The sequence below is a fragment of the Podarcis liolepis genome (assembly GCF_965112155.1).
Source record: "Podarcis liolepis genome assembly, chromosome: 6".
In the NCBI taxonomy this organism is placed as follows: Eukaryota; Metazoa; Chordata; class Lepidosauria; order Squamata; family Lacertidae; genus Podarcis; species Podarcis liolepis.
In genome coordinates this window covers 30,110,103-30,131,774 of record NC_139559.1, presented here as the reverse complement: position 1 = coordinate 30,131,774, position 21,672 = coordinate 30,110,103, and the positions used below count along the sequence as shown (strand labels likewise).

General features: G+C 42.2%; 1 protein-coding gene and 1 long non-coding RNA gene across 11 annotated transcripts in view; one reads left to right on the top strand and one right to left on the bottom strand.

Moving 5' to 3' along the window:
• Positions 1-3,360, top strand: part of TOX2 (TOX high mobility group box family member 2) — a 260,964-nt gene extending 257,604 nt beyond the window's left edge. For 9 of the 10 annotated variants that reach the window (XM_083508113.1, XM_083508109.1, XM_083508107.1 and 6 more), the window contains one exon: positions 2,176-3,360. In XM_083508113.1, the coding sequence (XP_083364239.1) occupies positions 2,176-2,212 (37 nt within the window). In that variant the 3' untranslated portion in view covers positions 2,213-3,360. The other variant, XR_014527291.1, reaches the window with a different exon arrangement.
• Positions 1-17,950, bottom strand: part of LOC310709159 — a 105,284-nt gene extending 87,334 nt beyond the window's left edge. Inside the window, exon 1 of the long non-coding RNA XR_014527370.1 lies at positions 17,855-17,950. This is a non-coding gene — a long non-coding RNA (uncharacterized lncRNA). The remainder of the gene's footprint in view (positions 1-17,854) is intronic.
• Positions 17,951-21,672: the final 3,722 nt, after the last annotated feature.

Here is a 21,672-nt window from a genome sequence, read left to right as displayed (position 1 = left end):
GCATCCCTGACCACTGGTCCTGCTAGCTAGGGATCATAGGAGATGTAGGCCAAAAACATCTGGAGGGCCAAGGCTGAGGAAGTATAGATGGTCTGCAGAAATTTTGAGCCATCCACACACACCTTGCAATTTTTGCAACCTTGATTTGAAGCATGTTTATCATATAATTAGTGGGCACAACTAGCACAATAGTTGCTTTGACTACTCTACTTATTGTAGATTTTGGTTATCTAGTGGAACAAACCAGACCCATAAAGCTTCAGACATTTTGAAGGCTTAAACAGTAGCATCTCATCTCTAGCTGGTGAGGCACAGATACTGGCTTTGGAAGAGCAATGTTTGAATGCATTGTTACTTGAGATTGTTGCTTGTCACAGGAACATGGAGAGTTCCATCCCCTGCAATACGATGCAGTTTCCTCTTTTGCATCCTCAGAGCTTCTTGTGAAAATGCTTCAGCACTATCAGGACTGTGTGCCAAATCTGAAGTGCAGCAGCATCTGAGCAGCAGATCTTAGAACCTTGCCATCAATATTTGCTCTGTTGCTTTACTCAGGCTTGTTCCATCCTAATAATGGTCATGACCGCTGGGTTTTTCTCATTAAAGGCTACTGCTGTGTTTATTTTCCTTCTCTGTTTATCAGACATTAGACCACTGAATAATTGTCAGCCGCTCTCATCTCTCACAGTTAATTATTGTTTACCCTTCCATGCCACCATGTATGATCTGCTCTCTGGGCATCTTAATCAAACTTTGTAATTTAGGCTGTGTTCTTTAAACCTTTTAGTCCAGAGTGGTCATGGGAGCACTCTGGGATAAGCAGCTTGAACAGAGCATTAGTCTGTGAAGCAAATCACACAGACCTGCTGACTTGCATACAGTCAGTTTGTCCAAACAAAAACAGACTACACTAATTCATGATGGAGACTGGAAGATTCATTCCAAATTATTCAGTCTTCCAAATCACTTGAGTAAGTGAACAAACACCGTAAGAAAGGAGAGATAAAACATAGTAAGCGCACTTAGTTTGGATTCAATTATTTATAGCAATGCCCGTAATGTGTTTGGGAGAGTAGTTTGTAAAATTAATGAAGTTTTGGTACTAGAAGACCTCACTACTTTGTCTACGTATTAAATCTTTGCTGAGGATAGGAAGACAGAACATTTTAAACGCTGCTTATAAAAAAAGTACAGATAAGTGAATTATAAGAGAGAATGTGATGGGCATGATAGGATGCTGACTTCTTTTGCAAACAAATATATCAGTGAAGTGCTTCACTCTGTTCTCATTATTCCTACTCCAGTGTTTTTGAGGGGAGGGTTAATCTCCAGGGCACAAACCAGCAAAGATTTGCTACCACAGAGAGCCAAATTTGGGGTGACAGTTATGGGCCAATCTATTTAAAGCTGTGTAATGGAGAGCAGGGGTCCAGTTTAAAAATAAAAGAGCTAAGAAGCCATGCAAGTGAGGGGTGCTTAAATTGCCCTGAAATCTCCAGTCCTTTACTTCCTTGTAGCCTCTTCTTGTCCTACCCCTAATGAGCTGAACTCATTCTCATGGTTTGGCAAAAAGATTAGATAGATGATAGATAGATAGATAGATAGATAGATAGATAGATAGATAGATAGATAGATATCATTAAATTAACGTAACAGGTTTTCATTACTTTGACATTTGTGTTTGTCCCTCACCTTGATTGAGTTGGCTATTCATAATCTGGCAAAAATAAATTGTTTCTGTTCTTTGAGAGGGCGACTTTTTTAAACATCCTTTTTCGAAGTCATAGTGTGCCGCTTCAATTTGCATTAGATTCAACAGCATACATACCATTGGTTTTGATTATTGTGTTTTGCACCTAAGATCTCTGTAATCATTATGAATTTCAAGCCAAGGAAAGAAGGATTGCCCTTTAATCTGCCTTCCCATCTATTTGTAACTTACAAGCACAGACGATCCTAATGCTGCTATCAAAAGCTTGGATAGTTGTATCCCACATTTTAAAAAAATCCAGTTTGTGGCAATTACAGTATATAGCAAGTAGGGAATATATAAACCTATATACCAGTATGGAATATATTCTAGATGTGCCTGCTAGCCTGGTGGTTGTATTATGATTATGATTAATATTATTTTTCACAATCTCACCCATCCTCTTCCTTCTGTTTCTCTTACAGCATGCTGCCAAGGGACAAGTCACTCTACCTCACTTAAACCCTGACATCTCCATTCCGCAAAGGTGAAAAGGAAGGACATTTAAGAGGGTCTGTGATACAGGCTACCCAGATGGGCATCAAGCAAGTCACAAGGGCAAGAGAGCACCTCGCCTTTGGCTTCATATCCTGGCTCTGAGAGCAGCTTATTCCTTTCCTTCTCTTCTCCTCTTCCTCCTCCCTCCCTTTCTCCTTCTTCTCCGAAGTCCTATTGTACATGGAAGCCAACCTTGCATAAATCACAAAGAACAAAATTTACAAAGGACCACCCCCCCAACCCCACCTGCCTGCCCCGCGCGCCTTTCTCTGCTTGCCACCAGCTTAGCTATGGACCATTTTCCTAGCGAACTGCTTTTTAGATTCAGCACAGACCCGGGTGCCGCGCTCGCTCAGAGGCATTAGGCTTGGCTCAGCAGGAGGAGACACTCTTTCGATGACTTGCTAAATGGCACTAACCTTTGTGCAAGACAAATGTGAAGTCTGTTGTGAATATTGTACATGCGAAAGGCCTCAGATGTCTGGCAAAAAAAAAATTAAATTTAAAAATTAAAAATTAGAACCTGTTGTTTGGAGGTTAGGTGGACAGAGCAGATGGGAAGCAGAAGTGCAAATATGAGAGGGAAACAATGTGAAAAGACCATGAAAAATATAATTTGTTGGATAGTTGTAAGTAGCTTAATAAATGTTTTAGAACTGTGCTAAAGACATCTTTAAGATTTTTTTGTGGAAGAAATTAGTAGTTTACTTTATAGTAAAAGCATTTTATATTAATTGTAGCACATTTTTTTAGTTATACATAGAATGGAGATGTGTATAAAAAGAAACAAACAAAAAAAAACCCTGCCAAACTCGTTTCTATTATTTGTACAGCAAGAAATGGACAGTTTATATCCATGTTATATGGCATTATTATATTTTTTTTCAGCCATATGTCCATCTATTTAAAATTGCTGACAAGGATTTTTGTCTATTTATGAAAAAATTAGAAAGCAGATTACAGTTTATGAAAAGTGCGTTTTCCATGGTTTTTTTTTTAATTATTATTTTTTATTTTCTTTGTGGTGCTGTTTATGCAGTACCTGCACATTTTGGCTCACAATGCTTATCTTACCTTTCTTTATAATAAAACATACGAAAAGTAGAAACAAAGCAGCCTCATTCTTTTGTGGAACACACACAGGTGCTGTTCTATGTGGGTTCCGTGATGGACGTGCCAACTGTTCGGAGACACAAAATACTGTTACATTTCATGTGCTGCCAAGTCCTGAGTGGCTAATGATGTACCTGCACAATGAAATGCAAGATCATAGGCTTAAGAACGGCCAGTGTGCTTTGCTACATTAGCTGGGGCCCTACAATCCTGCGGTCCTGCAATCCTGTGATCCCAGGAGGAAATAGGAAGCATGGTGCAGTGGGTGGAGTGCGTGGTCAAACACTGGAAAGGAAATCCTATGTCAGATATCCCCTCCCTGCTGGAAGGTTCTGCAACCCTTGTCCTACTGATGTTGGAATTTCAATATTGTTGTTTTGTTGGCATCTGTCTGTCTCACGAGACAATGGAGCGCATCTCTGGGACACTCCAGTCAAATCAAACCAATTGGCAGCACCAAAATGATCTCTCTGGGACACAAGCCTGGGCAGTGTGTATGGAGGTCCTGGGCTGTCCCAGATGACCAGACCACCACCACCACACCTCAGCTTCACTGATGTGGTCCAAATGAAAGTAGAGCAATATGTTTGGCACCAGCTGGGCAGTAGGAGTTGCCAGGAGGAGGCATACAAGACACCATCCAACCGTCCTGGGGACTCCACCGGATTTGTGTAGGGTTTACTCCTTAGCCTTTTCTTCTCCTGAAGATATCCCACAAGGCAACATAGGTTCAGGGTCAGCATTGCCTTCCCAAGCTGACGTGCTCCATCTGCCCTTACTCCAACAGTAGTAGGACCGGAAGGGGGGGTGTCCCAGGGATGGACTGCCAAAGGCATGGTCCAAAGCTCACAAACGGACACACATGCAAACTAGGGAGAAAACTATGGAGTTTTGTTCCCAGATGGAAGGAAATAAAAGAGAAAACTTGGGAAATTATAGAGATGCGCATGAGTTCCCTTCCACACATCTACTTTGATGGTTTCCCACCACCTCCTTTAGGTCACAGACACTTGTTTTCTGCCTTAAGAGATCTTACTGCAGTTACTTGCCCCAATTTCATGGGCTTATGGCTTATGGATGACCAAGCATGTGTGGAGTTCCTCTACCAATAAAATTTTTCATTTTCAGCTCAGTGGAAGGGGCAGCCCTATGCCAAACAAGGAAATGCATGCAAGGAGCTAGTGCCCTTCAGACTGAAAGTGAACAGGGAAACCAACAGAAGCGTCCTCTTAGACTTTTGAAAATAACACATTTACAGTCATACCTCGGGATACAGACGCTTCAGGTTGCGCATTTTCGGGTTGTGCACTGCACCCAACCCAGAAATACCGTTACTTCCGGGTTTTGGTGCTTGCGTGTGTGCAGAAGCGCCAAATCGCAACCCGCGCGTGCGCAGACATGGCGCTGCGGGTTGCAAACGTGCCTCCCGCACGGATCGCGTTCGCAACCTGAGCGTCCACTGTAAGCTTTCATGGACTAGAGTCCGCTTCATCAGGTGCATGATGCATTTGCTCAGTCAGGAGTTCATGTATTCTGGACTACAACTATTGTCTATTGGCAAAGCAACCTTGAGTCCACTCAAATATTTATTGGTTGGAGCCATTGTGTGGAAAGTGTACTTGAGGTAAAAAAGGTAAAGGACCCCTGGATGGTTAAGTCCAGTCAAAGGTGACTATGGGGTTGTGCCGCTTATCTCGCTTTCAGGCCAAGGAAGCCGGCGCTTGTCCACAGACAGTTTTCTAGTACCACTGCGGCGGGAAGGTAAATGGTGTTTCTGTGCGCTCTGGCACTCATCACGGTCCTCCGTGTGCCAGTAGCAGTTTAGTCATGCTGGCCACATGACCTGGAAAACTGTCTGTGGACAAATGCTGGCTCCCTCAGCCTGAAAGTGAGATGAGCCCCGCAACCCCACAGTCACCTTTGACTGGACTTAACCGTCCAGGGGTCCTTTATCTTTACCTTTTTTTACTTGAGGTCATTTTCTAATTGCAGTTTCAATGTCCTGATAATTGTAAAATCTTGGAGCTATGGTGTTCCTCCTCCCGTAATTCAGTGAATTAATCCTTTGTTGACACCTGCCATCCTTGGATTTTCTGAAAAGGGTGGATTGAGAGAAGACATGATATGGCATATGGTTGGGTCTGTTTAGGATTTGAATCCTATGCAAGTGAATCCAAAACACAAAAAGATCTAGGGGCACTATGCTTTTGGCAAAGAACCAGTCTTTTATCTGATATTTTGTGGTGGCAATGCATACTTCTCCCACTTCAAACCAAAGGGCATCCGTGTTGCAATCTTACTATCAACTTGATAAGCCTCTAAATTAAGCACTATTCACAAGTTGGAGAATTCAATGTATCTGCCTTGTTTACTTGTGTTCTACATAGCATGAACTGATAGATATAGTCATCTGCTGAATAATGCACTGTTCTTATCTGCCAAAATCAGGGAGAAAGTATAATGCCTATACAGTGGTACCTCTGGTTACGAACTTAATTGGTTCCGGAGGTCCATTCTTAACCTGAAACCGTTCTTCACCTGAGGTACCACTTTAGCTAATGGGGCTTCCCGCGGCCGCCACGCGATTTCTGTTCTCATCCTGGGGCAAAGTTCTTAACCTGAGGTACTATTTCTGGGCTAGCTGAGTCTAATCTGAGGTGTTTGTAACACGAGGTACCACTGTACCTGGTCTTTTTTCGGCTACCACACAACCCACTTTTCTCAGTTTAGCAGTAATGTTTTAGATTCAAGTAATTGGATATAAGCCAGTTCTGCCCTGTTGATTTCAACAGAACAAGAGGTGTGTGTGCGCACGCACACACACACACACACACACACAAAACTATACCACATACAATTATAGATCACTGTTGAACAAATACAGACATAAAATAAAACCAAAATAAACAAACAGATATGTGAGTGCAAGAAAGGTAGTGACTAGAACTATTCATAACGGACATAATGGTAAAACAAGACACGCTTACAAAACATGAACCCTATTATACTGAGGGAAAGTAATTAAAGTATTCAAATGTCCTGAGTCACTTTATGAGCCATATTCAGTCATAGGTTGATGGCCGGGGGGGAGGGACGAGATGCTCCTTGACCATGGTTCTCCCTGCTTGCAAACAAAATAAAGCCAGACCAAACAGGTATGAAAGCATCCTTTTTCCTTTAGCCCCTAAGGACTCTCAGCTTATTAGTTAGTTTTTTTCCTGGTAGGACAGTATCCCACACTTTAGTGTACTGAGTAGTAAGATTGGCCCTGTCTACATTTTTCCAAAACTGGTGGTAATTCTACCTGCTATAAGCAGGTGCACTATCAAGTCTTTATTATACAATTTTTTGTTATGCTTGATAGATATAGATAAGTGCTAATTGAGAAGTTGGTATAATGTGGCACTTCTTTCTCGGAATACCATTGCCCAAAGTTCTTGCAATCTAGTGCAACCTCACTATGGGTGGAGGGTATGATCCAATTTCTGAACTCCCTCCAGCACTTTGGGGATGCAGGTGAATTTATGTATGAGAGTCTTCTAGTAGTCAGAATAAGAGTCACTTGACTACAGTTAATTTAGCATACCTAAGTTGTGTCCCATTCTCCAAAAGCAAGAGCTATCAAAATCACTTCATTAGTCATTTCAGTAAAACTAAGGGTTTACAGCACAATTCTATACATGTTTACTCAGAAGTAAGTCCACTGAGTTCAAAGGGGCTTAAATCAAAGGTTAGTCTGTACAGGGTTTTAGTCTTAGACATGTAATTAAACTGAGCCCCCCTTTTTTAAGTAGCTCTGTTCTGTTCATGCTGTCACTTTGACATAAAATCAATGTTATCCTGATTTTTTAACGTCAATTTCTTGCAAGCTTTTTTTTTTTTTTTGCTTGCCAGTGTTGGAAACCTTTGTAGTTGGGCTTTCTAAGGAAATAGAAAAACAGCACTGAGGTCATACCCAAGTAAGTATTATTTTCACAATTGTCCGAAACGTTTATTTCCGTTTTTCATTTCTTTTGACTTCACTATGCAGCACAAAAATATATGCTCCCAGGCTCTGAGCCTAATTTCAAATAATTATTAGCAAACAAACATTTTGCTCATTAGAGGCCTGTCAATAAAGCATGATGCACGACAGGCTAATCCAGGTAAATCCACCTGACTGTTAAGATCAACACTGTTTTGAATGACTTGTTATACCTCCATAGGAGTAATCCAGTTCCAGGCACCTGTCACCACCTCACCTAACCACATTGCTAATGCAATGTGTGACACAGCCATGACCTATGAATATCTGAATATGCAGGAGCTCATTCACTCAAATTTTTATTTATTTATTTACTACTACAGTGGTACCTCGGGTTAAGTACTTAATTCGTTCTGGAGGTCCATTCTTAACCTGAAACTGTTCTTAACCTGAAGCACCACTTTAGCTAAGGGGGCCTCCCACTGCAGCCGCGCCACCAGAGCACAATTTCTGTTCTCATCCTGAAGCAAAGTTCTTAACCCTAGGTACTATTTCTGGGTTAGCGGAGTCTGTAACCTAAGTGTATGTAACCTGAAGTGTATGTAACCTGAGGTACCACTGTACTATTATATTTATTTATATCCCACTCCCCCCCCCCCAAAAAAAACTGAGACAGAAATTAAAACAATATGGATAAAACACAGGAAGCCAAACATATACAAAGTATAATCATTAACAGATAATCAACTATATTAGAATTAAAACAATATAAAAATCTATTTCAATGTTTTTAAGAATTCTTTTTTAAAGTCCAGAGAGGAGATTCATAAGTAACTCAGGCTCGAGTGTCCCCATTACAAACAACATTAGGTGGAGCCCTGTTGTATCAGCCCAAAGACTTACCGTATTTTTTGCTCTATAAGACTCACTTTTTCCCTCCTAAAAAGTAAGGGGAAATGTGTGTGCGTCTTATGGAGCGAATGCAGGCTGCGCAGCTATCCCAGAAGCCAGAACATCAAGAGGGATTGCTGCTTTCACTGCACAGCGATCCCTCTTGCTGTTCTGGCTTCTGAGATTCAGAATATTTTTTTTCTTGTTTTCCTCCTCCAAAAACTAGGTGCGTCTTGTGGTCTGGTGCGTCTTATAGAGCGAAAAATACGGTATCTAATCTAGCATCTTGTTCACACAAGGGTCAATCAGATGCCTATGGGAATCCTGCCAGCTGAACATGAGCACAGCAGTGATTCCTAGCAACTGGTATTACTTCCTCCATCAAAAAAAGAGGGGCGTATGACTCATTCACCACAGAAATTGAATCAGTACTTGGTAAACAATGCCTGCCTCTGTGAGCCACTCAAAGAGCATATATATAGGTTAAGAGCTGGCAATACAAATTCCATAATAAATAAGTGGGGCCAATGGTATAGCTAGCAGTCAACAGCACACACATGCACTCAAATGCTGCAGAGATCTCAGATTAGCAAAGCTTCCCCAGAAAGCAAATTTCCTAGAAGACTGGCCAGTGTTGTGTGGCTGAAATCCATTTGCATGCCCCAGGAGAGCAGGCAAGCAGAACCATCATAGCAGAGCCTCTTTTTTTAAGGGCATCCTTCTCCGTGTAGTGGAGCCCCATTCTTAGCAAGCAGAAGACAAAGCTGTTAAGCAAAAAAGGCATAAATCCCTTTGGATGCTAAATGATAGCCAGTGAAGCTTGCAGTCGTGCATCACACCTCCCCTCCCTTTACCGCTATTGATCCGAATCCCATTTTTTAAATTAAAAAAACCCCCAGTAACTTGGAAAGGTAATAAAAGCTACTGCAAAACTGTGAGCAGTTACATTCAGACACAGTAGAATTTCATGCATCCAGCAATTAAATGTGTTAACTGCAGAATCTATTTACTGAAGTAAAACATGGATATGAAGTTAAAATCTACATAGAGAGGTGTGGTCTGGAAATGAACTTGTCATTAAGCCAAAGCAATCCATGAACTTAAACATCAAGGATGGATGGAATTGCAGCCAGGGCAAAAAAACTGAAATCCTTGAGTATATACCGGTACATATATTTTAAGCAGACATCATTTGCTCCTTATTTACACAGTGAAAAGCACTTTTCCAAACAATTCAGAGTTAGAGTGTGGAATTTGCTCAAACAAGAGGGTCACCAACTTGGATGGCTTTAAAAGAATATTTGATCAATTCGTGGAGGATAAGCCTATCAATGGCTAGTAGCCACAAAGGCAATGTTCTGCCTCCATTGTTGCATACTGTCTATACTGTATACTAGTTGCGGGGAATCATTCAGGTGACAGGTCTTGCCTGTGGGCTTCCTAGAGTCAACTGGCCACTATGAGAACCATATGCTGCACTAGGTGGGCCTTTGACCATCTCCAATAGGACCTTTATTGTGTTCTTATGCTAAAGGTAAAGGGACCCCTGACCATTAGCTCCAGTCGCAGACGACTCTGGGGTTGCGGCACTCATCTTGCTTTATTGGCCAAGGGAGCCAGCGTACAGCTTCTGGGTCATGTGGCCAGCATGACTAAGCCACTTCTGGCGAACCAGAGCAGCGCACAGAAACGCCGTTTACCTTCCCGCCGGAGCGATACCTCTTTATCTACTTGCACTTTGATGTGCTTTCAAACTGCTAGGTGGGCAGGAGCAGGGACCGAACAATGGGAGCTCACCCTGTTGCGGGGATTCAAACCACCGACCTATTGATCGGCAAGCCCTAGGCTCTGTGGTTTAACCCACAGCGCCACCTGCGTCGTTCTTATGCTAGTCTGCATTATTTCTATAGCAATGCAATTTCCAAAAGAAGAAGAAAAGCCCTTGCTTCTGCAAACCTTCAAGTGAAGATGGTTTGTTTGGATGGCCCCTGGCTTCCTTGTCCCAGTTGACAGAAAGGCTGCAAACAAAGGATTAGAAAAAGCAGCAGACAAAGTTGACACGGAGCTTGTCAACATGGACTGCTTTGGTCTGTGTCCCTAGGCTGCTCTGTTGCTATGGAGCTCAGCACCAGAAAAGCAGATCCAGATTATACAGAGGGTTTGGAGAAATCATTACATATCTATAGAGTCCAGCTATTTTTCATAGTAGAGCAAGGCTGAGCTGTGATCTATTATCATTGTCTGCTCTTGCTTCCTAGTTGTTGTTTTTAACCCCATAAGATTTCCTTTATATAACATGGGATATCTTGTATTATTAACATCAATAAAGGTCAATGGATACATTCAGTAGGGCGCATCCCTATTGTTACTGCAGCAGCATTCCATATGTATTGATAAATGTGTTATTGCAATCTAAATTTCTTTTCAAGAATAACTCGGTACAAACTCTGCTATACCATTTGCAAAGTGAGGATTGCTGAATATTGAACTACAAGTAGGAAGTCAAGTGGTCATGTTCTTTGTCGCAGAACCATCTTAGAATGTCTCAAATGGATGGTAAAGTTTTGAAAGAAGAAAGGAAACTTCTTTTGTATATTTTCTACATGAAGGATGTGTTTATCCCTGAAAAAGCAGGATTCAGAAAAAGATGGAAGGAAGTCAATTCACCTTAGAGATGTGTGTAATCTTCTGTTTCAGGGCAGCCCAACTTTTCATACCAAGTGGGTTACAAGAGTACTTCAGCACAGAGCCTGTGGGCCACACGCTACCTTGTTGAGGGAGGGAGGGAGGCCAAACTCTTATGCTCCACAGCCCTCGCACTGCCTTCCTAAGGAGGTGCAAGGCTCTGGCAGGGTCCCAGAGCCCTCCCCTCTTCTTCCCAAAGCTGAGAAAGTGCTAACTAGGCTTTGGGAATGAGGCTGGAGGACTCTAGGACCCTGTCAGAACCATCATGCTGCCTTCCCAAAGCCCAGCACCTTGCTTATTCAGTTTTGGGAAGGCAGAGCGAGGGCTGGTGGGGAGGGGGATGTCAAATGTTGCTGAGGGCTACCAAAAAGGCACTGAGGGCTACATGAGGCTCTTGGGCTGCATGTTGGACCACCTATTAAAACTGTTTTATTTCCATGAGTGTGTCCATGTTATTGAAGAGTAGCTTTGAGTGCTTGGCACACACATCTACAATATTCTGTGCCGTTTCTGTGATCCTAGGCTTCATTGCACATCCCATGTAACATGTAAATTTGTGCTATAACTTTGGGGTTCCAGTTAGCTTTGTTTTCTTGTCCTGTTTTGCACAGTGCAGCGAGTCAAACAATGCAAACATGCACACTTCTGGAGAGACGCTCATACAAGCTTTGCTCCTCGCTGCTCCTTTTTACTGCCACACTGCACTGAGCTAAAGCAAAATTGGTCTTAGCACACCATCCAAAAGGAGACTCGGGATTTAACTCCCTCCTCATAAACCATAGGCTGCAGCCGTGAGTTCCAGTTCAAATGATGCACTAAGCCAAACCACTGCTTAGCTCAGTTTGATGCAGCATTCAAAACAACCTACAAAAGCTCCTTCCTGGAAGCCCATAGTTTGGGTTTTTCATGGCATGAGACCCAGGTCTTTATGTTGCTTTTGATTTTAGGGCTTTGTGTTTCAATATTTATTGTAAGCCCCCCAGAGAACTTGATGTTATGGGGCAGCATAGAAAGTGGTATTTAAAAAAAATTAAACCAAAAAGGAGAAGTGGGTTCTGGATTCTTTAGCTATTTTCACAGGAATTGTTATTTGTTTGCTTGCTTGTTTCAAGCACTTAAAATAACTTGTGAACATACAATTAATTAGGCTAAAGTGGCACCACTAGTTTGTAATTCAAGTGGTTGTTACTTCCTTAAAAAAAAAGTGTGACCCAAATGATCTGATGGAGATGGATTTTATTTTATTATTGTAAAAATGCATGCCCCTCGCCTTCTCTTTTGTAAGACCTCAAAGCAGCTAATGACAAAATCCATTAAAAATAGTAAGCATCTATCAAGCAGTGAACAAAAGCAGGCTGCAACTGTTTAGACAATCAGTCAAATAAAAAGGAAAGAGGCAGCAACAGATCGGTAGAAAACGGGAATAATAGAGAAGTAGGAGAAGCTAAACCAAACATAAAGCAGTCACTGATAAAGGCCTTTCCTTTAGGGATGGGAGAGAAATTCAGTTTGCATTTGAAGCTGAATTTATCAAATTCACTTTCCCAAATGATTTGAGAACCAAACTGCAACTACCCTTTGAAGTTCACACTTACCTGAACTTTGTCATGCATCTCTTCATGGAAAGGCATATATTAGGGGAAAGTGGAATTGAAAATGAAAACATTGGTTAAAATAACATACTAAAATGCATTATATTAAGGTAAAATGCTTGTAAAAATGTGCACGTTAGTCAAAACTGCATACAAAAATGTGTTTATTAGGAGAAGATTGCACTAAAATGCTGAAGATTATCCCAAGGATTTAAAAACAAGGATGTTGCTGAAGAAATACTGAGAACTGAATTTAAGCCTGGAAAAATGAGAAATTGAAAGAACTGAGATTGATAGATCCTCAGTTGGTAGAGCATGAAACTCTTAATCTCAGAGTTGTGGGTTCAGGGCCCATGTTGGGCAAAATACTCCTCATGGTCCCTTCCAACTCTGCAATCCTGTAATTCTATGGTACCATACCTACTCTCTTTCAAAACAAACAAAAATCAGCAGATGTTCACCAAGCATCTAGAAGAGCTCGGTTTTCAGGCTCAGGCTTCATTGGAGAGCACTGATGCTACGACCGAGAAGTCCCTAGTCCTCATGGACACCTACCATACTTCAGTCATCAAGGGAATACGGAGAAGGGCCTTAGATGTTTGAACACAACACATGGGGTTACATAAGAGAGAAGGTACCCAGGTCCTAATCCATTTAAGGCTTTTAAGGCAATCACATAAGAAATGCCCTGCAGGATCAGGCCAAAGGCCCATCTAGCTCAGCATCCTGCTCTAACATTGGCCAATCAGATGCAAGTCAGACCTAAGTGTAGCAACACTTTCCCCATTCCCAATGCCCAGCAGTTTTGCACTGGATTTGGCCAAGACCCAAACCAAATCAAGCAAGTTTGGAGGAATTCAGGCATAGGATGAATCAATAGATTGACTCATCAATCTGCTATAGATTGGGTTGTATAGCACAGAACAATCCTTAGCTGTTCGGGAATGGAAAAGCAGGCAGGCCACAGAGGCAGGCACTGAATAGGGAAATTCCATAAAATGGCTTTGACCTTTACTGACAGCTATGGATGATGTCCAGACCTTTGGATGTGTACTGGAAAGAGGACTTAGAAGGCTCATGGTTCTTGTGAAATACACAATCTTGCAATGGTGGCCAACTTCTTTGGGAAGTACACCACAGCAAGTCCCAAGTATGAGCAGCGTGTGGAAAGTTCATTTTAAAAATGAATCAGTTCCAGTTCACCTCCTTCAAAAAGGAACTAATTCCATCCACAGTTCAATTCACAATTAATTCATGTCGCCTGTGGCATTTCCCCCCAGCTTTCAGGATTTTAAAATCTAAGTATGAAATATACGTAAGAAGAAAAAGAAAACATCAAAGCTCCTACACAGGGTGATGCCAAATAAAGCAATTGCTTTATATTTATTTGTTTCAGGATTTATGATACATTTAACTTAAGCGACAGCATCCCTTTTCTGATAGGTACAAATAGTAAATGCAGTGGCCACAACCAAGCAGAGTGCAGTGCAATGAAATTCCTACATATAAAGATTATTGAATTGAAATTGAATTAAAAATTGCCCAGAGCTTCATCATGGAAGAGACTTTCTCCACTTTCAGTTTACCTGGAAATTACAGGAACTATTTTTATGTGTAATTCAGAGGGTTGCTTTTTTAATTAATTCAGTGAATTGGTTAATCTGAATTAGTTTAGTTGAAGCTCTGTGATGAGGGCTGCAGAGCTGAGAACTGTTGAAACTATTTGCCCAGTGAAGTCTATGAGATTCAAGAAGCATCTTGCTCAAGGAAAATAATGGTAGATAAGCACTAGCAAAAACTTAAGATGAGTCAATGGTTACCCAATTAATTTTATTATGCAAGCTGCTTTTCTGTTGAAAGGCATTTAAATATTCTCAATTAAAAAATAATTATGTAGCCCACCATCTGTGGTTTGTATGAGCTCCTGCTTAAAAATATAGGCAGTCTTGTCAAGGTCCACCTAGCAGAGCAATCTTTGCAAGAAACTCCTGGTAACCAGCAGGTACCAAATGGATGTCTAAAAAAACGGTATTTTAAAAACAAATTAAAGGAAAGTAAATGGTCTAAACCACAGAGCCTAGGGCTTGCCGATCGGAAGGTTGGTGGTTCGAATCCCCACGATGGGGTGAGCTCCCGTTGCTCGGTCCCAGCTCCTGCCCACCTAGCAGTTCGAAAGCATGTCAAAGTGCAAGTAGATAAATAGGTACCGCTCTGGCGGGAAGGTAAATGGTGTTTCCGTGCACTGCTCTGGTTCGCCAGAAGCGGCTTAGTCATGCTGGCCACATGACCCGGAAGCTGTACGCCGGCTCCCTCGGCCAATAGAGCAAGATAAGCGTGCAACCCCAGAGTCGGTCACGACTGAACCTAACGATCAGGGGTACCTTTATCTTTTTAAAATGATGCTCAAGGTGGATTAAGTAACTGGAAAATCCGAATGGCATAGCTCCAGATTAAGTTTATTGTACTTACGTAGTTCCCACTGAAATCAAATGGACTAAGGCCCTAAATCACTTGCTCCATTGATTTCAATGGGAACTGAGTTCAACTTAACTGAGTGGTACACCGTCCTTGCTGTGTGTGCTTCACTAAAGCTGGAGTATATAGATTTAAACTAGTTTTGTCATATTGACCTCCAGGGATTTATCAGCTGGAATTAATATATTCTCCCTTCATTGTGTTTGTCTATGATGATGGCACATTTTGCTTTTGTTTGCTTGCTGAACTGAATTTTAAAACAGAGAGCGGTCATGGCATCTACTAGGGCTCAAAGGGTAAGGAGTTGAGACAGCAACAAAGGAGAGCCAAAACTGTCTCCTTCTTGACTTTTGCTGCTGTGGCATTCCTCTGGGTCATCCCTCCCCATAGAATCCCCCTTAAATGTTGCTACATATAGCATTTTCCTCTGCATTTTGACTATATGGAATGGAATGGTAGAATTGCAAAGGGGTGGGGGAGCATTTTGGCCCAGCCTCAGTATAAACACACCCACAGAAATTCTGCATTTAGAAATTATTTATCTAGCTAGATATTTCTGTGCTCTCCTTCACCATATAGTCATGACAGGGGGAGTGCAGAATATATTAAAACCTAGCAAGACATATTTCTACAACCAGTTAGAGCACCAGCAGAAAGCAAACCCAGCACAAACTAAAATAAAAACAACAAAACTCTAAAATAGCAATGGGTACCGTATACAAAACTGACCTCAAACAAATCACACCACCTCACTTCCCAAAGCTTGGCTTGCTTAATTTATAAAATTGCAGTTAGCGATGTTAGCAATGCAGTTAGGAAAGTATAGAATTAGGCAATGTGATGCAGAGCATCTCCCATCTTAGCTTCAGACCACCGCTTTGTTATGCCTCCTGCCTAAGACCATTACATGAAAATAAATCCCACTGCAATCAATAAGGCTTCCTTCAACATGGTAGGCTTAGGAGAAAGGTCCATGCGCAAAGTCTAGAGCCAGGCAAGGCGGCAGCACAGAGGACACCAGGGCACGACACTGCGCAAGAAAAGTGTCACTTGCAGTCACTTGGCTAATAGCACACAGAACAATTAAGAGGCGCAGTCGGAGATCTTGCTAATTGCATTTGGATTATGGAGAGTTAATTAATTATATTGTGGAATTAAGGTAAATGTCATGCAGGATTTAACAACTCTCATTGCTAGCTCTGCTGCAATAAGTAAACTGTTTAAGTCACGGTGCACTGAATTGCTGGGTTCCTCATTATTCACCAAGCTGCTGCTCCTGAACAGACAGAAACATCCTTATTAGAATGTGGCGCTGTCCTGTTCCAATCTGTTCTTAATTGCCAGGTACAGAAAGAAGGGGGACCACCACACCTGTTGAGCAGGGATCGCAGGGGGCACAGGTGAGGATCACCAGGGCAGGGTGGAATTCAGCTTTGGCTGCCAGGTGTCTGGCTTCTTCCAGCCCTGATTAAGCTACTACACAGATCTTATAGGCATATTGTGTGCAACATTACACTGACAGCAGTTCATTGATCAGGTGCCCCATTTAAACTCACCCCACCTCCCTGCTTCAAACCATGCATGACAGTGGTAGCCAACATGGTGCCCACCAGGTGTTTTGGAATACAGCTCCCAGCAGCCTGAGCCAGCATGGCCAATGGACAAGGATGACGGGGGTTGTAATCCAGAAGATGGGAGTTGTAATCCAGAACATCTGGAAGGCACCACACTGACTACCCCTAATGTACCCACCTTTATGTATGTATGTATGCATGCATGCATGACACGTCCAATACATTTTGCTGCCCGAGGCAGAGCAGCAAATAGCACTTCCCTACTGTTCCTGTCGGGGAGGTGCATAGATTGCCCACAGCTAGCCACATTACTTTGGCACCTGAGAAAAGTGCCTTGCTTTAGGAATAAATATTCCTCAAGTGCCTCTCCTTGAAATAACAATACAACAATAATACATTAAATAATGACATTAAATAATTTCATGACTCCCCAAGTCACCTAATGGTAGGGCCGGCACTGTATTTGTTTGCTTTCACACTAACTGCATTTATATATTGCCACTCTGCCAATGCACTCAAAGTAATTTACATTTCAAAACAATGTCTTACAAAATAAGAGATGTGATAGAAAAATGGACAAGAAAGAAAAGAAAATATACAAATTTAGCAACCATGGTCACAGATTGGAGAGGGAAGGAAACAAATAGCAGATAGTCCCAGCTAGACCAGTGAAGGGGGAAAGTCTGTCTCTGATGCAGCCAGATGGAATGGCTGCTGGAAGGTACAATTTCGAGAGCACCCATGTTTCTGATCCAGCTTTTTGGGTTCTGCATGCTGAATTAATATCATAATACACCATGGCGTGGGCCAAAATATGCTAGGTAGGTTTGCTTTAACAAACACGGCAAACATTTCCCATGTATTATATGAGTAGGGCTTTTTTCAGCCGGAACTCAGTTTCGGCACCTCTCAGGTGGGCACTATTGCCATTACAATAGAACAAGGGGGATGTTCATGGTGAATTCCAGTACCCCTTCTTCTATAAAATAGCACTGAATATAAGGTGTGAAAAAGAAGCATTCTCAAAACACAGTTTTGGTAATGCTGTTTGATTTTAAATATATACAGAAGTGGGCCTTCCAAAGTTTCTGAGAATCTCCCCACCTTCTATTTCAAAATATGAAATGGCACCTCCTGCAGTTCACATATCTGTAAGTTGCCTTGAGCTCCTGTCAGAGGCAGCGTATATATGAACATATAAAACTAACGACAACAATATCTACACATGGCATGGGAGCCATTTTGCTGTAACACATAGCTACCAGATGTGAAGAAGCAAACTGGGGCTGAAGGGTGTTACAGGCCAAAATACCTGGGAAGCCTCTGCTTGGGGAAGGCTGGTCTATCTCATCGGTCCTTCCATATTTTCTCCCTTTCTTTCTGTTATGTACTAAGCTTGGATCCCAGAACAATAGGCAATTAGGATCCTAGAATGCAACAACTGATTGGCTTGCAGGAGACCTATCAGGCTCCAGGAGGAAGCTAATCAACCTATTAGGCTGGTAGGATCGTAGAATGCAACAACTGATTGGTCTGCAGGAGAAGACCAATCAGGCTCCAGGAGGGAAGCAGAATCGACCAGTCAGATGGGACTCATTGTGTAAATAATGTATATAAAAGCCTGAGGTTTAGGGGGGGGAATTAAATCACTGTTTTACAAGTTGCAATAAAGAGCATGAAATCACTACAGGACTCCAAGTATATTTCACTTTCTGGCACCAGTTTCCAAAAACATCACCCCCAAAAGATTTTCTCTCTGGCTCTTGCCCTACTACTGGGGAGCTCTCTTCCATGTTGTGTCTTGCATTTACCACAGCGCTTTCTCTGGGAACTTGCAACTGGGTAATCTCTGCCTGATAGAGGAGTGTTTTGTCTTTGTTATGCTTCTGCTATTATTTTGATAGTGATGGAACGGAAGCGAAAACTGTCTTGACAAGCCATATTGAAAATATTATGCAGAAAGGGCCAAAAACAAGAAGCTTCATTTGATAAATTCTAAACACCTGGAAGCTGGACATTACACAGGGCTCAAAGAAGAGAATTGAGGGCAAAGTAAAGTTTGATTCGTACGTTTTTGTGTGGTGGGGGGGAGTCACCACAGGTTGCTCTTGAACATCACAGAGGGGAGTGGTCTTGTGAAAGTACTTCTGTGAGGTAAGATTGTGAAAACCCTCATACCCTGAAAAATCAACATAGGGTGACTTTCTGATTTCAAGAATTATATGATTGGACTGCTGACCGGCAAACATTTCTGAGATTTTAATTGTGTTTTTTTAAAATCTCAAAGCTAAGATGTTATGTGTGGATAACATCAACATCAGCATCATCAGCATCATCATCATTAACACATACAATAGTGTGTTGTGGCTGTTGATTAACCATTTACTTGAGAGGCACGTTGCCAGTTTATAACCCAGATTAGTCAATTCACAGTCTATCAATATGACCTATGATTAGGTGGGATGTGGTTTCTTGATCAGTGCGTGGTATGGAAGAATCTGTCCATTTTGATTCTCTCTGTTTCTCATTTTTCCAATCCTCAGTTGTCCACATTTCTGCAGCAAGATCTTCATGAAACTCCATCCACATTTCTCCTAATAAATACATTTTTGCATGCAGTTTTGAATACATAGACAATTTTGCAAGCTATTTCCCCTAACATAATGCATTTTGTATGTTATTTCCCTAATATATGCATTTTTATGCACACATTTCCCTAATATATGCATTTTTATGCACACATTTCCCTAATATATGCATTTTTGTAAATATTGGGTGCTTGGGAAACTACACCGCTAAATTCATATAAGGGTGAACTTCGGAGGATGGCTGAATTTCAACTCTCATTATTTTGGAAACTGCAAATTGAACAGATTTACCGGTAAATGAGAACTGACAAATGCTCAACCTTGCCACTGTCGGGAGCTGGCTCTGACACTATGGTTTAGTTTTCATGATGGAGGTGATAAACATGTGTTTGGGCTGCCCCATTCCAGATTCCAGTTGGGGATTCGCAAAATGGAATGTTCCTCCTCACAAATGCTTGCCCCCTGCACATAAAAAAAAATGTTAAAAGCTAACATATTAAGGAGAAGGCTGCACGAAAAACCTTATCCTTGACCTTTAGCTTTGTATGTAGGAGAACTGTTTTGCCCCAAAGAGCATTCAGTCATATTACTCCTCCAAATGACATCTGTGGTGATAACATGCTGGACAGTTTTTGTAGCACAGTGAGCACTCACACTTTACATTGTGGGTGCCCTTTGCAGGATCGCGCGTGGTACTACAGTTCCCAGGGAGCTTACTGGCAAACAGGGGCTGGCTTGCGTCTCAGTGTTAATTTTTGGAGGTTCATGCCCAGCCTCAGTAATCAAGTTTCTTGCTGGGAGGTGGGGCCAGCCCCATTTATAAATAGGGGGTGGAGCCGACAACAGCCAGGCAGTCTGCTCTGGAGATTCACCCTCCCTACCCTCCCTTTGTTTAATGTTTCTTGTTTGCAGGCTAACTTTTTCTTCCTATTTAGTGGATGCTGCTATGGTCTTTGACTGGTTGCTGTTGAAGGACCAGGAAGAAATCTTCCTGAATTGGCAGGTTTTGTCTTCCCCGTAGCAATTCGTCACAACTTTGGTGGTTATAGCCTTGGGTGGAATCCTTTAGTCTTTTCTTCCCTATATGGGGGGCATGAAGTAGTGACTCACCCCCCTGCGGCGGCAATTCCAGGGTCCCCCTCTTAAAGGGGTTATATATGGCTGTCACTGGCCATACACTGAAAGGTCATCAGTGAACTACCCTGCATGCGGCGATATGGGCTTGGCTCCCTGCTACACTTACATCTCGCAGAGCACCCCATATCCCCTTTACCCTGATGAGCCCCAGTTCCCCCCGGCTGAGGGATACACGCCCAAGGCCTAAGCCAAGGTCCTCCTACATTCGGAAGTTTAATAAAGTTGTGGCCTAATTTTAATTCCATATAACATTGTCAGAGTCTTTATTCCTTCCTTATGATCCCTGGGGGCTGGGGCTGTCGCGGCCTGGCCATGCAATGAGAACTGAGATCCTGTTGATTCATCCTTTGAACTGCTGATGGAGCTGTTGATCAGTATCACATCATTTGGGAGAAAGGGCTATAACTCAGTAGTAGAGCAGATACTTGCCCACAAAAGGTCCCGGGTTCATTCCCTGGTGTTTCCTGGCAAGGCTGTGGCATTCACGATTGACAGTACTGAACTAGATGGATCAGTGGTTTGATAAGGCAGAAGGCGGCTTCAATCTTTTTTTGCTTCTTCCAATCATTTCCCCCTTATGTGTAAGTTCAAGGACATTTCCAACAAGAGTCATACATCCAAATTGTGCTGGTTTTGCTTTCACTTTCTGTCTCGGCAGCTGCTTGTCCTGCAGGCGCAGTTCTCCAAAAAAGGCTCAGGGTTTCCCCTTTAATACCTAATTATAGAGCCGTGAGTGCACATAAAATACTCATTCAAATCTATGAGAAGTGCAAAATTGTCTGTTTAGCGATAATTGCAGCAAAGAAGAGATCAGAGCCATATAAGTTGTTCTGGAAGAAAAACTGCCCAGGCTACGGAGGGTCATTTAGTATCAGCTTTCAGATGAGACGTTTTATTGCTGTATCCTCAGCTCTTTGTGACTTCCTACCACAATTTGATAAATCAGCATATTGCCTTGCACAGTAATTGCTTGGATTACTACTCTGGCTCATTTATTATGCTTCAAGCACATTAGAGGGGAGGTTTTTGTTACTCTGCACTTTTGGAGCAAATGATGTATTTTTAAAGTTTTGTGAATATTTGATCAGTTCAAGAGTGTTAATCCCATTTTGTCCTCCTTGTCCTGCAACACAGACTACTGTGAGACTTTGTTCCCCCTCCTTTAAGCATCTTTCACCTCCTCACACTGAGGCACTAACAAGAAACCACCTGTTCAACAATGGAGTGGGGAGATGGTGGGCTCGTCTTGGTTGCAGCAGAGGTATGGGGAACAACTGAACCATCATCCTTGCTTGGAGTGGCAGTGGCTGAACCATCATTTAACAGGAATGCCATATCTGTGTCCTTCCTTGCAGATCCTAAATTGAGAAGAAAGCTGGACTAGATGATTTGTTATGGTCCCTTC